The following is a 16,314-nucleotide window of genomic DNA, read 5'->3' on the forward strand; positions in this document are numbered from 1 at the left end:
ACGAGCAGAGTTCTCACTTACTAAGCATTTTAAATTACTACAAACATTTTGCTTAACATTACAGCATCACCATAAACTTCCTTACCTAGCAAGGGAACATAGGAAAGATTCAGCATTCAGAAGCTGTGCACTCTACCCACTTCTATCAAAAGCATGATTAATTCAAGCTGGGGTTTGTTATTTTCTGTAGCACTTCTTTATCTAAATAAAGTAATTTTTTGTCACAGCTAAAACTATTTTGATTCCAAAATTGCCTCACACCTTGAACTATGACAACTTGGAAGAAAGCAGTCTCCAAACCTATCTCCCTCAAATCTGATGAACAGAGAACCATCACATCACACTGTCTTGCAAGACACCCTAGAAGAGCCTTGTGATTTTCTGGCAGTTTTCTTCTACCCAGAGGCTGCAGCTCTGGGGTTTGTCTTTGGCTGTATTTTTTTTCATTGTTGTAGCTGTTTAGTTTATTTTCTTTTGAGAGCAGTACTTTGTTCAGTACCTAGTGGAGACTACTTGCTCTACAGAAAGTATTCCTGTGCACCTTGTGGCAGATCTTGAACTGAAAGGTTTTTTCCAAGCCTGGTTTTTTCTCTCTTTTTTTTTTTTCCCCTCTTTATCTTCCCCTCCTTGGTTTTAAAAATTGTCCAGCCTCCAAATCTCAAAGTTTTTATGGACTGCAGTCCCCAGAGTATTGTCTTCACAAATTGAGCATTAAATACAATATTGGTCAACATGCTGGAGATTGGTTGAAACAAGGAAAATATGAAAACCCTTAAAACTTAATCAATACAGTGCTGTATTAGATATTTGAACACAGAGAAACAAGTAATCCAAAAACTGAAATAGTAACTTCAGCATAGCTTTGTTTATGTATCATTTACCATATCTACAACTGCATCTGAAATCAAAAGCAGACAAAAAAAAAAGTGAATGGAATTCTGTGATTCATAAAAGGAAATGGTTGTCTTAATACTGATGATCACTTTTCACTGTAACACAAACAGATATGCTAGAGACCATTATTACCAGGTAGGAGGTAAGAGGAAAGAATATCTTAATTTTTCTCCAGTAAGAAAGCAAGCTACTGAAGAGGTGCCGCTACTTTTTTGTTCACAAATTCTGTGGGGAAAAAATAGCAAATCTGGGGGGAACACCCCAAACAGCACTGCAATACCTGGCAAGCATTTAACAGGAACAGTTTGACTTTCAGATCAAATATAACTGTAACAAAACCCCTCTCCATACAGTGAATCTAATTATGCAAAATAAAAAATAATCTCAAAAGCAAAAATAACTAAGAGACTTGTTGATGGGGAAACAAAAGTTCTGGGTTTTTTCCAAGGGGAGGGATTTTCAAACAATCACAGAATCACTGAAGTTGGAAAGAAAACCCTCGTGTTCCTCTAATCCAATGGTCCTGCTAAGCAGAGTCAGCTAGAGCAGGTCACCACACAACATGTCCAGCCTGCTTTTGAGTATGTCTCTAGATGGGAACCACAATGTCTCTAAGATACTTATTCCAGTGTTGGACCACTCCCACTGGGAAAAAGCAACAGTTCAGGACTCCGTTTGGTCAAGAGCCTACAAAATCATGTGGGTCTAGAAGGTTTCAACCCTTCTTCACACAGATTTTTGATGCATGGGATTTTTGTTCCTATTCTCTCTTTCATAAATTAAGTCTCCAGAAAAGAGTTCAGGCTGGTTCACAACTGCAAAAGTAGTGCAATGCTCCATAGGATGTCCAAATCATCTTTCATTACTAACCAAGAATATCCAGCTCTTTGCTTAATGATTGCCATCCACTTCTGAGAACCTGAGAGAGCACCTTGGATCTTTCCTAAGGAAAGGTACTTTAACAAAAGCAAGTCTCAAGTTCCTGAAAATACCAACCCTCCTTGTTGGCACCAAAACACTGAAAAGAAAGCAATAGAAGAAATAACCTAAACTTGCAACCAGGAACCCAAAGGCACAAAAAAGAAATCAAACTACTTCACTCTTCCCTATGTGAAAATACTCAATTGCCTAGTTTCACAACCAACTTTGACAGATTTGTGGGACAAGCAAAAAGAGGAAGGAGAAGACACAAGAGGTGACATTTTCAGAAGCAGGTATGGTATATATATATAAATCCTTCAGATGCTGTATGGGATTAGGCTACCTCTTCGAGAAACAAGTAATCGCTCTGGTGCATTATTCACAGAGGAACAAGACAGGTAGAGAGAGCATTCCGGTCTTTCAATACTGATGAAAGGTATTTTTAGTGAGAAAATGCTTCATTAATGTCCAGAAGAGACAAAGCAAATCAAATTACAAAGTTTAGCTGCTCCACAGGCCAAATGACTAAAGTCAGGACATCAAAAAATGTGTGTCAGTCATGGTACCAAACAACAACCTCGCTTAAAATACTTTTCAATACGTAGCAGCACACATTGAGTGTGTCTCAGACTATCATAAGTTTCAGTACATTATCACTTAAACGTTATGAATTAGAAAACATCTACTGTTCCACTTTTTTGAACCAAAAAGACTGCCACGAAAAGCCGTACAACTAAAACCTTCTGTTTCGCTCTTCCTTCTGAATTCACGACTATGATTTCAAAAGTACTGTCAAACTGGCATGTCATTAAAACATGATTTCACACCTTAAAGTGGTTTCTGTTGAGCTAAACAATAAAAAGACTTGAGCCAGAAAGATGACTACTGCACCTGTTTTGAATAAAATCTGGTGGCTCAAATCCCTTTAGAACTAACAATAAAATTAAGCTTTCAGCCCGTACAATCTTAGACATGGATGCAGAAGTCACAGTGAAGTTTCTAATTCCAGTACATATTTATTAACTAAGCATCCAAAGTTATTCTAAATAATCACCAATGTCAAATTAATATTACTCCAAGTTGAAACCTTATTTAATGCAAGTGCTTTTTAATTAACAGTGGCATTTATTCTCCAAGAAAACTCTTTGTATTACTATTTTTACAATTAATTTGCTTTTGAAAGCTGAAACATATTGCTGGTCCTAATCTTATTAGTGTTTAAGAGTTTCCATCAAGGTTTCTACCAATTTTTTCCATGAGTACTGCTTTGCATACTACATGTCTGAATATTCAACTTCTGAAGCAGCTTCCTTCAAAATATTATCTGATGATTGTAGAAAAATGTTGGCTGTTTGACAGCTGTTATGTTTTTCATTCTTTTTTTTCAACTGAAATCTCAACAAGATTTAGGCATCTGTGGAAAAGGGATGGAGAGCACTCAGAGTTTGTATGCTGTCATTTAGAATTAGTGTTGATGTATTACCTCTGTCACAGCCCAGTGGTGTAAAAACTGGTCCAGATCAGTTAGGTAAAGACGGATAGGTGAAAGCTGTGTCTGGCTAATGTGTGGTTTTCCTCTAATGCCCTGGAGACTAGTCAACTCCTCTCTTGAAAACCCTAGGGAAAAAGAAGCAGTACAACAGTATCACAAAACAAGCCAAGCAGTGTTCTACTTCAACAGCATCATTGACAAACACTGTCTTTTAAATTATCTCAGCATAACGATTTTTTATTGAAAGCTCTTGCTTCGTATTTTAAATTAAGTATATCAAAGTACAGTTGTTGACTTCTGAAAGAAAACAAAAATATTTGAAAAATCAATGGCATACCCATTTAAACTATAATTTGGTATAAAAAAATAACTTCAAGAGGCCAAAAGTTATGCTATTTTCAATATATGTATCTTTAGAAAATTATAAAACCAGGTATAATGCAAAATACTTGACATCTGTTCACAATAACTTAGTAACCTAACACAACTTCAGGGTTACAAAAAAAAAAATAAATCATTTGGCTTATTATTTCTAGCCATGTATTAGATATTTTAGTAAAACAGGATGTCACTCGGGTTTTGCTTCCATTTTCTCTGTTATCAGGACAGCACACTTTTCACCGTTTTAGGAACAAAATGTTAACTTTTGAAAACAAAGTAGTTGAACATTATAAATAACAGAGGTGATGAAGAAAAGCCACTTTATTTTTTACCACAGCACAAGTTACTGGAAATTATTTCTTAGTAATATTGCGCCACTTTAACCACTGTAATTTCCCAAAGTTGCATCACCACATAATGCAACTATTTTTATAGCTGAGTAAGAACAGAGTAGCAGAAGTAATTCTGCTCACATGCTGACCTTGGGCAGCTCACTTCAACGTACTTTGATTACTTTATTCTGATGGAATGTTTTTAATAGCGTAAGCATGTTCACAGGAAATCCCAAAGGCACTCATTTATATTGTTAAGAGCCAATAAAAGGCATCTACTTCAAACTAGGAAAAAAAAAAATCTGTTCATGTCATATGCTGAATTTAGGTTTTTCTCTTACTTTCCAAAGAAAGTTGCTAGAATGAAGAAAAAGTATTCAAATATTCAGCACAAATGGAAAAGTATGAATATAGGGTATCAGAAGTCAGATCAAGAGAAAAAAAGGTATCTCGTATCAAAAATATATAACAAGATCAGAATTACTTTCAGGAAGTACTTACTACACCATTAATTCTGAATTAAATTCAGTAATTTACTATCAAAACAATTTCTATTTTGTTAATTCTGAATTATTACATTCATATGGATTACCTATAAGGGTTGAAAACAAGAAGCTGAAATAGTCCACATCATTCATTGAATTTTCCTGCACTTGGCACTTCCAGCCTGCAAAGGATGATCTACACAAAACCAATAGCAGACAGTTTATTAAAAACCATATAATTAAGAATTCACAACCTACCTGCATAATACAATCAATTAGCATGCCTAAAATTTTTAATTTTAGCATTCCTGTTTCTAACTGCTGTTGTGAGAATAGCATTTTAAATAGCTTCAAAACAGAACTTGCTCTTTTAAAGACAAGCAACACTGAACGTTGTACCCCTGCACGGGCTTGGGTTGTTAAGATGATTAAATTACTGAGATAGCAACTTTTCAGAAATACCAGTATAACATTTAATATAGTGACAACAGCCAATACGCTGTAAATTAAACTAGTTTTATTTCCCTTACTTGGTAAAAGTCATTATATTACAAAAACTGGACTGTATTTTTCATTATATCCACTACTTTTAACACAGCTCTTTACATGAACAACAGATCCCATCTAAAAGCAGTCTCAGAATCTATTTTAGAATTGCTGAAGATATTAAACACAGAACTAAGTTAAAACCTTGGCTGGAGATTTAGAACACAAAAAGGAGCAATATGCAAAGACAGGAGCAAACCCGTTACCAAAGCTGCCTGACACTTCCCTTCTCGGGGAAGTAATCTGTAACAAAGTGGAGCACCAGCCCACTTCTGTGTCTCAAATTAGAAGCCGTACACACCTGTGGAAGCTGGGAGCAGACACCACTGACCACTACCACCACTTGCCATGTATCAGTGCTGAACCAGGAAAAAGCCAGGAATCGGGAACAAGTACATCTCACACATGCTTCCCTTAAAAGGCTGCACACCTCAGACCTACATCACATTATGCAAAAAATGCATATTATTCAAATTGACTTGTATGCTGCTTTTGGCACTGGGGACTATGGATCTTTGCTGTAAGAGATTGCTGCTTTCTGTTCTTACAGTCTTGTGAAATTTCAGAGCTTCTGAATGCAATTTTCCAAGCCAACTATCTGCCTCAGATCATTTTTTCCCCCCAACTTCTCTCTGCTAACAGCCAAAATGGCTTAGCTCATGGGTAACAAAATTCTGGAAAGCTTGTTTTGCAGAAATTTTTTACAGCTCCATGCTTTGGGAGCAAAAATATCAAATTTGGAATACCGTTGTGCCAGGCACATACATTTTGCCACCCATGAAAATCCATCCACAATATTTCAGCATCCACAAAAATGACAGCTAGAATATGCACGTCTGGAGTTACAAGGGGGAAAAAAAAAAGAATTTCAGAATTTCTTTAAATTAAACAAAAACTTCAGGATTCCATCATCTAGGATAGTTGATTCTAGGGAAAAAAAAATTCACAGCTGGGTGAGAGAACACAAAATAAGGCTTTATTAAATAAAGCTCTCACTGTATTCTTAATGCCTGTATGTAAGGATTTATAGAATTCAAGCGACATAGTGAGCGAGGCCTCAGAGAAGGACCAAAGGCCTCCTAGGAACTAGAACGGACTGTGCACAGAGATGCCTGCACTGCAAAGTCACTACTTCCTTTTCTTAACTTGCAGTCTCTCAATCTAAGGTAAGGCTGACACTTGGCTGCCAACACTGAGATCTCCCTAGTCAAAGCCCTTGGCCATGGCAAATAGTCTTCTCCCAGGAGATGGGAGAATTGTTTCTGTCCTTCCAAGGAGGCCCCAGTCCCATTCATTTACAGCACCAAAGAGATTTCACACATGCTCAACTAAACCAGCAAGAGCTCTTGCCATCTATTTCCCTACATAAAGTGAATATTCACACAAGAATTAGATCCATATACTAGAGACAAAGAAGCCCATGTCCTGTTCAACATAGCAGAAGAAACTGCCTGCACCTGATGCAGAGGGATCAGGAGTCAGACTTGAGGTCACTCATTACACCAAAATAAGCATTGGGGAGCACAGAGAGAGATTCAGGAGAATTAAGGACTTAATGGACATACAAATTCAAAGTGTGATGCAACCACTGAACAAAACGGTAGGAATGCAAGAGGTTGGAAGATATACATCACATGACAAGCTGCAAAGGGAATTGGGGAAATGTGAAAATAAAAAAAAATATTGGGTAGGAAGAGAAAACATAGAAATAACTTGTGATAAGCCTTAATTCAGAGAATAGGGACTTACGTGGCAAATCTAGTCAGAATCTGGTTTAAAATAATAAAATAAAAAAATATTTTTTTCATGCAACAATTAGCAGATGCATTGAATTCCTCCTTAAGGACCAGTGCATGCAAGAATTTTACATGAACTCTAGAAGAGAATGAACAAAAACTCAAGATTCACTGCAGAATAGCAAACACAAACTGCAATAGGCTCAGGAGATTCCTGGGCAGGAGAAATGATTCTGAAGCTTATTGCTAAACATCTGAAAATCAAACACTTCATTAGTTTTGTTTTCCTACCCACATTTGACTATCTGCACACTCGAAAACAGGACAAGCACATTAAGCATCCTAACAGCATGTCAGGCTAAGTGCCACTGGTATAAATGCAAGAGAAAGCAGAGAGAATCCCTGCAGTTCTGCCCCGGGAATGTGGAGGCAGCGTTAAGGCACAAGCCCTTGACAGAGCTGTTAAATGGTTTTAAGACTCATCTACAAGTGAATTACACTGAGTCACACACACAAAACCAAGATCCCCAAAATTCAACTGCAGTTTACTTTTTTAGAAAGTGAAACTTACTACATGCATAGAAGAAACCTCAAAGTTAAAAGAGCGTTAAGGTTAAAAATAATCTAGCATTAAATTTAGAAAGTGACAGAGAAGGTTGCCTATAATCTTCAGCTTGGCCTCTCTATGAATACACCTTGGAGTATGATAATACTCTGTGTCATATTTTATCTAAAAAAAAAAAAAATAAACCTATGCCTCATTCAAATCAAGGATGAATGGATCAATCAGAATTACACAAGGAAGGATAGCACAGTCTGACCTGTTCCTGCCCTATTTATTGCATCATGTATAATGTGCACAGAGTATGAGGCATGAGACAGTTAAAAAAACAGTAGAAGAAAGAATTAGCTCACAAATTCAGGTAAACAAACAGGTTTCAGGCATTACACTGGATCACCCTCCCATCTGTATTGCAGAGATTCTATGAGGTGCTAGATAAATACTTTTTAAAATTGGAGGACAGGAAGTCAGTGGTAAAACTTTTTTCCAAATATCATCAGTTTTTGTTTTTGTTTTTTTTTTTACTTTTAGAATAGAATAAACCCACATTATTCATAGCGGAGGCTTCTCTCACCCCTTATTGTTATCCCCAGTTACAGCCCTGCAACAGTTCAACAGTAAGTACAAGACTAAAACAGGCACTAACAGCTGAGGAGTGATACAGCTTCAAGTATCTTTGGGAATGTCACACAGACCCATCCGAACTCTACTGCTCCACTTGCATTTACAGTGAATTTGAAGTCAATCCTTTGTTTTCAAGATAGAAAATGCTAAATATCCTGAAAAATCAGAACCCAAATATTTCATGCTGAATTCCTAAAGTCATCAGGTACTTCTATGTACTCCTGTCTATACCTTTCCCTTGCTCATCTTTAAACTGGGAAAAATATCACCTCACTATCTCCCGGAGCTGTGAAAATTACTTCAGCACAACCAAAAAATTCCACGGCTAGGGGCAGGGGAAGAATCCCTTTGTTTTCTGAGTGGGACCTAATACAATAGAGAAAACATGGAACCTTCTACTGGAGGAGAGACAAAGTGTAATATTAAGTAAACACTCCTTCAAGTGCTCATGGTGTATTCCAAACAGAATGTAGAATGGAAAAATTACATGATACCATGTGATTAAAGACTGCATGAGAATCTCACAGATACAATAAAGACCAAGACCTATGTCTTTCTAATAATACAAACACAAGCAGAGCAGCATTACAGCACAGAAGTTTAAATAAAAATCTAACCAGTTGTCATCACCTTAACTGCCTTAAAACCCAAGTGTCTATAATGCAGTTAAAGCGTCTCAATTTTGAGGTTCGAATTAAAGGAAACAAAAAATAAGATAAAGAACACTGAACAAGAGAGATTTTGCTTCTAGAACAGATGTTGATGTACTACAAATACATTACAAATTATTTTAAAAATCTTAGTTCAATACATTAAGATTACCACAAATAATTAGAAACTGCGTGCACTTTTAAAATGCATTTTCAAGATCCTTGTAAATTACATGTTAGACATTTGACTAAAAAAATTATCTGCTTTATAGGTGGATGAGAGCTAATAAGCATATTATAACTTCCCTTTTTTGAATAAATTATTACTGACAATGGGAACCTGTTATCAAATTGCATACGAGTGAGACCTCGCCAGTCAACTAGTCCAAACCCACATTAACTATGATGAATTACATGTTGTAATTTCCATAAGGTCATCTGCTCTCCATGAGAACCCCTCTACAGAGATTTAGAATTGCACCTTTAGGTAACCTGCTTGGTACACCAAATGGTATTAAAAGAAAAGCTGAATCTGATTAACTTAAAAATAACTGTTTCTCTTGCCATTAGCATAGCAAGTATTTATCAGTCACAGCAAGTGTGCAGTGCATTCCTTTTATAACTTACTGTGAACTTTTCTTTAAACTCCAGATGGGCCTCACTACTTTTGTTCACACTGTTATTTTCAAGTTGACTATATCACAGCTGCAAAATAAAAACAACTGCAGTTTATGCACAAGTGGTTATTTCTCAACTACAGACTATTATTTCTGTGCTTCCTGACCTAAACTAGCTACCAATTGACTTATGGTTCAGGTTTAAGGTTTGGCTTGTGTAGTAACAAGGAGTCTCTGGGTAATTCAGAGGTCTCTAGTAGAAGAACTCTGATGAAATTTGCTGCAGTCATTTTAGAAATTATCCTTCCACTTGCCCTCCTGTAAAACACCCCTGCTCAAACTACAGCTCAGACAGCAATGCAACTGTCAAGTACTTGCTACACAAGTTCTGATTAGAATTTAGGTTTGGGTTGGATTTTGAGGGTTTGTTTTGTGGTTTTGTTGTTGTTTTGTTTGGTTGGGTTTTTGTGGTTTTTGTTTGTTTGTTTTTTTTGGTTTGTTTTTTTTTAGCAATAAAATTGAGTTTAAGGGCGATTAATCTCAAGCCCCTGAGTTCAGTCTCTAAGTATTTTTAAAGTAAAACATGAAAAAGCAAATGCAAGATTCATAGTTCTTCTGAAGCACTGATACTGTCATCCTTTTGTTTGAAAATACAAGGGTTATAAAATTCAAGAAGTGCAAGGTCAAGGGTCTGAGTTTTCTGTTCAAGGGCACTAAAATCCAATTCTTTTACCTTCCAGGAAAGTGTTCCCACCACAATAATTGAGAACATGTAGTGCAGGGTGTTGCTGAATATTTAAAGAATTATTTAAACATTGGCAAGACAACAGCCTGAGAAACCTAACTTATACTGCGGTAAGTGATCCCATTTTAAGTTTAGCTTATCAACCACTGATTACAGATTTAAACCAAGGCCTCCCACTATTGTTTCTTTAATTCTAGAGTATAAAATCATTCTAAAAGGAGTTTCTCCTCTATTTCTGCCATTGATACTTCTGTTCCATACAGAACATTTAAATAGTCATAAGCACAGCTGATTCACTAATTTCCCAAAAAAAATATAACTGCATTCTAGGCCTCAACTCTGAGAATTTAATAAAATTATTAAGTACACCTACTCAAAATAGTTCAATGACTAAATCACTTCGTTAGGAAATAGGAAATCAATCTCCCCTTAAGATGAAGATAGTGAATACAGATTTTCTGCCACCTCAGCAGGTGCTTTAACCACTGAGACACTACTACTAATTTATTATTAAATTGTCTTTCAAACACATCAGGAGCAGAAAACATCTGCTTCTGTACACACAGCAGACAATCACTGCACAAGAGTCATTTGGTCTGTTCAGCCTGGAGGAGACTCAGGGGAGACCTCATTGCTGTCTGCAACTTCCTCACAAGGGGAAGAGAGGGGGCAGACACTGATCTGATCTCTGTGGTGACCAGTGACGGGGCCCAAGGGAATGGCCTAAAGTTGTGTAAGTTATGTCAGGGGAAGTTCAGGTTGGATAGTAGAAAAATACCGCCCAGAGGGTGTTTGGGCACTGGAACCCAGGGAAGTTCAAGAAGCGTTTGGACAATGCTCTCAGGCACATGGTGTGACTCATGGGGATGGTCCTGTGCAGGGCGAGGAGTTGGACTCAATGATCCTTGTGGGTCCCTTCCAACTCAGCACATTCTGTGATAATCACACTGTAACCAAGGATCAGAAAGTTGTTTCCACTGCGTGAAACAGGGCCGAGTTTTCCTCCAGAACCCAGGACCACAGATGTGGAAGACACCACAACTTTATCACTTGTGAATCTTCCACTGTGATCAACCAGACACTGTAGTGACAAAAAGTCTTTACTGATTCACAGAAAGGTGTAGAGGAAAGGCTTCCTTCTTTCTTTTGGCTTCCTATTTTTATGACCTGTGCCATCTATGACCTCTCAACACAGCAAGTCTAATATCAGCTCAGAGAGTTTACCTATCAGCACAGAACTGTTCAGTTGCTGAACAGTACTCGTCAGGAGAAGGAGACTTCCAAAGAGATACTGCAGCATCCTTCTCTAGAGTTAATTCAAATTCTTCAGCACGCTGCTCAGGGGTCACTGTCTGAGCCCAGAAACACTACTCTGATGAAAAAAAGCACACTGTACAGGACAACACTGTACAGGTGTGTCTCCTAGCCAGCCTTCTCGCAGGACTGGTATGAATGCTTCACGTTTTACAGATGCCCATCTGCATAATTAGTAGCAGCACTGTCTGGCAGCCATTTAAAATAGTGCTTACATGTAAAAATACCTGTTAAATATGAGGCAATGGATCACTTATGGAATTAACTATGAGCATGGAAAGTATCTTACAACATATCCCAAACACTCCCATGTTGTCATTCTTAGGAACTGCATTTGTATAAAAAACCAATATACACTGATAGGAGCAAACCCACTTGCAAGTACCACAGTAGGACTGTTGTACCTTTCTGGAAGAAAAACATACCACATTTTCCCTCAGTGTAGGGACATACTCAAACTACTGTAAAACAGGTTCTTTTAAAACATTAAAAAGCCCTGTGCCAATATTTATCTCAGCTCTGGCATAGTTTATTCCTGTTCAGCTTTAATGAAAAATAATTTCTGTCAAATTGAAATGCAACTGCAATAAAGTATAAACTCACGTCCCTGCATCAACTCAATCAAATCAGTTTTGTTACACTGCTAATGAGGATGATCATTCTCAGTTTTCATATCAGTTCTTGAAAAGACAGGAAACTATGACTGTCACAAACTGATGCTGAAATTGCTGCTAAAAAAAAAAAAAAGAAAAAAAAAAGAGAAAAAAATTTTAATCTTTGGATACTTCTCCAACTGTGTACCATCTCATCATCTGGACCAACTTAGCTCCAGGTAGCACAGGTCTTGAACAAACTCTGAGAGCAAGTGAAGAGTTTTTTATCTTCCTTTTCCTCTAACAGGTTACCATATGTAGGCATTAGTTTGTTAGCATGAATGTTTTGTTTTAACTTTCATTATCTCTTTTGAAGGATCAAATGTTTCCATTTGAAAATGTGGCAAAATACAACAAACATCTGCAAGGAATTACCAGGGATTTGAGGAAAAATATGAAGCCTATTTTAAGAAAACAACAATTTGAGCTATGCATTGTTAAAAGTAAGCCTGTCAGCTACTCATTTGCTCCACGGTTGCAGAGGTTGTCTGAATTGCTTACACATTATAAATGAGAGCACAAATAGGAAGAAACATTCACTAATGAGCAAACGGCACTTACTGACTGGTGCAATTGTAGTGCAGCGACAATAATTCTTTTCCCTCTGATGAGAAATATCACACTACAGCTGCCTAAAACATAGAGGGCTGTGTCCCTAAACAGAACCTTAGACTTCTCCTCTCTCAAGTCCTAGACCTTTATATTATAAACAGTGAGCAAGGAAAAGGAAATTTGCTGATCAGATGTGGATAAAGGAATACAGTAACCCATAACCCACCCCAGGGTACAATTCTTGAGAAGTATAGATCCTTTCGCATCTTGCAGCAAAGAAAACAGATAATTTTTTTACCATTCATCCTCAGTGGTATACCCAGACGGGGAAATTCCAGCATTTTGGAAGCACACTCTTATTTTTAGTTTATATTCAACAGTGCCTTAAGCATTTTTGTTAACTTTTTAATACTCCAATTTTGTTTCTAAATTGAGGGGTGTGAAAATATAGACAAAAAAGGCAATCCAGTGAGCAGAGACCTTATTATTCTTAGAATTTTCCTACCAACCCAATTCATGATTACTACTCTTTTCTATAAATGTATGATTTTCAACTTACTGTAGAAGATGTACTGAGCTGACTTTCTATCATATACCATTTGTAATGATTTAAAAGTTTTTTACTTTTTTCTTTTTTTTTTTTTAATGAGAACTTAGTTTATTTTGGTAAAACTAATTTTATGTATGTATTTTTAAAATAAAAACACTGTTCTGAAATATTTTCTACACTTCATTTGCTTCAAGTATGACTGTATTCAGTTGCTCTATCAGTGTTGCTAACCACAATAATAGGTTACAGTAGCTTCCCCAAGTCCTCTCCAAGTTGCAAATACTTTTGGGGAATATGCTGTTTTTATTGTCTACACTAATGAACTCAATAATTCTTAAATCAAGTAGTATGTAGGGTCTTCGCTAGCTACATTTTGCATTCTCACTGTCCCTTCTCATACTATACTGGCAAAGGTTGCAGATAAAATAATTAGGATGGCTAAATAAAGTAAAAGTAGTATTTACTTACAAAGAAAATATCTATAGAAAACTTTAAACTCTATTATGACCCTAAAACATCTCTGGGTAATACATTTGAAGACACAGAATTTTACACCTTATACCAAACAAATGTTAAAAGTCCATCCCAGTTCTTTCTAAGCACCAGATTCCTGAGGATAGCAGGAGCCAACAGGCATGCCTGGCTGCTTGATGAGACACCAGCTGAGCTCCCTCATTATTGTCTGGAAAGCAAGAGAATGTTTTAAAGGCACTACTTTTGCAGTAAAAGAGCCCATTTACAGTTACGTCAAGCGGAATGCAAGTTACCCCCCGAGTTATCTCAAACCCGCAAAGACTAGAAACTCCCACACAATTTATGTGAGTGAGCACTCAGCTTTTATTTATATGGTCCTCACCCGTCTCCTTTTCTACAGCAACAGAAACAACTCTTGGCGAGACCCCAGCAGGGAAAGAGTCTCACAAGAATAAGAAATGGCTGTTTGAAGCCATTGGAGATCTCATTTATGGACACTGCTTCAAGAGAGAAATGCCATAAATTAACTCCCATTGTTTTTTATCTAGACAGTGAAATATTATCTGTCCAATTCTTTATTACAGCGAAATAATTTCCAGACACACTGTTCCGATGGAAAAAGAAGAAAAAGTTGTAAAGCCACCGTAACTATTATGCATTAATAAGGCACATAAACATATTGCATTTCAGTAATTATACCGAATAGGTTTTCCTTATTTGTACTTCAAGACAAGTTAAGAGAAGACAGTGAACTCTTCCTCAAAGTTCAGAAATCTAACTCCTTAGTACATATATCTGATCACAATCTCAAAATCTGCATTTCTTAATCCATGTTTAATAGAATAGAATGCATAACATATGTAAGGACTCACATTATGTAATAATCAGCTTAAATATACTACCTTAAACAAATGGGAAGGAAAAGAGAAATGCATTTGCAAGAGTATCTGATACTCAATCACCACAAAGTCATTAAGTAGCAACCAAAAACATTGAGCCGACAAAATGGTTACTCTGCAACTGTTACACTACAGAGTTTGGTATGTAAACAGCAGACCTCCGCTTTCTCAGGCAAACAAGGTAATCTACCATATGCAAGAAGATGCATTTACAACATTTAACACATTTCCATATTCGGCAGAAAATATCTGCCTTCTAAAGAGCGCTCAAAAAATAAGCATATGCCTCACTAGCCCTTTTAAACCATTCTGAAGCAGCTCATCTGCTCTATTAATGTCGAAAGTAGGTGCAGAGAGATTGTTTGCTTGTGTCGCTCCACACCTTTCCGCACCTGTTTTGTATGACTTATACCCCAAAACCCTGGCAAGCTTCCATCTCTCAGAATTCTACCTGCCTGGATTTACTGACATTATATACATCCCAGGTCCCACACAGCAGGCACAATGCAGGCATTGGAGGAGAACAGCAGAAAAATTAAGCCATGACAACACCTTCTGTCCCTTGGTTTCACCTGAAACTCAGCAGCTGCAGCCACCGCAGTGACCCCAGAAAGCAACAATGTCTGTTCATTGGCACAGGGATCAAGATCAATTAGTGTAAATCTGGTCACATTCGTTCCAGCATCCAAAATGAGGTGGCTGCATATCACCTTTCTTTTCAGAACAGTCTATGGTCTCTGCCAACTGGTAAAACTTCAGCACACATAGACCAAAAGCATGACAAAAACCATTCTAATGATTTAACAGTATAGGTAACCAACGTCCCTGCCTCAGAAATCTTCCCATTATATATGAAAATGCTGTCAACATTATCTTTATTCTCAGCACATGGAGCCAACCATGGCTCACCTAATGAGCCATGATACAGACTGGCTATTCATTTCCCCATTGCAAAAATAAGAAGTAGAAACTATTAAATATCTTCAATATTCATTTTCTGATCAACAAAAAACTCTAAAAGTTAACATGCAATAATTATAACCTAATGTTACCACCTGATATCATCACAGGGCTGTGGTTGGTTCATCCGGATACATTTACTATTAGTTTCACAGTTCACACACACACACACACACAAAAGCTATGAGTTCCTTGAGTTTAATAAGAATTGTTCCTGGAATAACTGCAAGTCTTATTATCATCTATATGTACTCTCAGTGAATTTACCTTAATGTAGCTTCTCCCTGACAAATATACACGGGTACATACGCACACTCTCGGATGTGTGTGAAAACAGACATACCCTGCCAGTCAAAACGACGTGGGAATGAAGGCTGTTAAAAGAAATTAAGAACAAGTACCAAACTCTCTGACACTCCCAAATACAATCTATTTAAAGCCTGACGGATAAGCAGGTGCCATAGGAGAAGACAAATTTACAGAGAGCACCCCCCCCACCCGCCACCCGAGAACTGGGAACGTTCCGGAAGAGAAACAGCGCCATCTACTGACATCACCGGGGTACTAATAAATGACGTCTCCCGAAGGACTGATTTGGGACAGTTTCTCTATGCCACACGGTCTTAATCTCAAAGTACAGAAAATGTTCCACGAACGCTTCTGTGTTCTGTGGCACAGAAACGTGGAGTTAAATACATTTTAGTTATAGTACCATTCATTTCCCAATTTGAAATTTTAGGTCTGAGCATCTCGAAAAGCTGTAAAAGATGACCAGTAGTTACCTACTTCCTTCAAGGCTTTACCCTCTGACATCCACGTCTGACCTGATTACTTATTTTAAATATAACCAGTGAAGTATATTTATAACCCTTTCCTACTGTTGCCTAAATGGCTGTGGGGAAAAAAAGACTCCAAGCCAAATTAGGT

The 16,314-nt window shown here is 37.3% G+C and overlaps 1 protein-coding gene across 1 annotated transcript in view; it reads right to left on the minus strand.

The window, feature by feature from the left end:
* The window catches only part of TEX10 (testis expressed 10), a 52,859-nt gene that overhangs the window by 13,836 nt on the left and 22,709 nt on the right, over window positions 1-16,314 (minus strand). Inside the window, exons 10-11 of the mRNA XM_050331082.1 lie at window positions 4,613-4,701; window positions 3,299-3,432 (exon numbers count right to left, since the gene is read on the minus strand). Of these exons, the coding sequence (XP_050187039.1) occupies window positions 3,299-3,432; window positions 4,613-4,701 (223 nt within the window). The remainder of the gene's footprint in view (window positions 1-3,298; window positions 3,433-4,612; window positions 4,702-16,314) is intronic.

The sequence above is a fragment of the Myiozetetes cayanensis genome, unplaced genomic scaffold, assembly GCF_022539395.1.
Source record: "Myiozetetes cayanensis isolate MyiCay16 unplaced genomic scaffold, myiCay2020 scf1, whole genome shotgun sequence".
In the NCBI taxonomy this organism is placed as follows: Eukaryota; Metazoa; Chordata; class Aves; order Passeriformes; family Tyrannidae; genus Myiozetetes; species Myiozetetes cayanensis.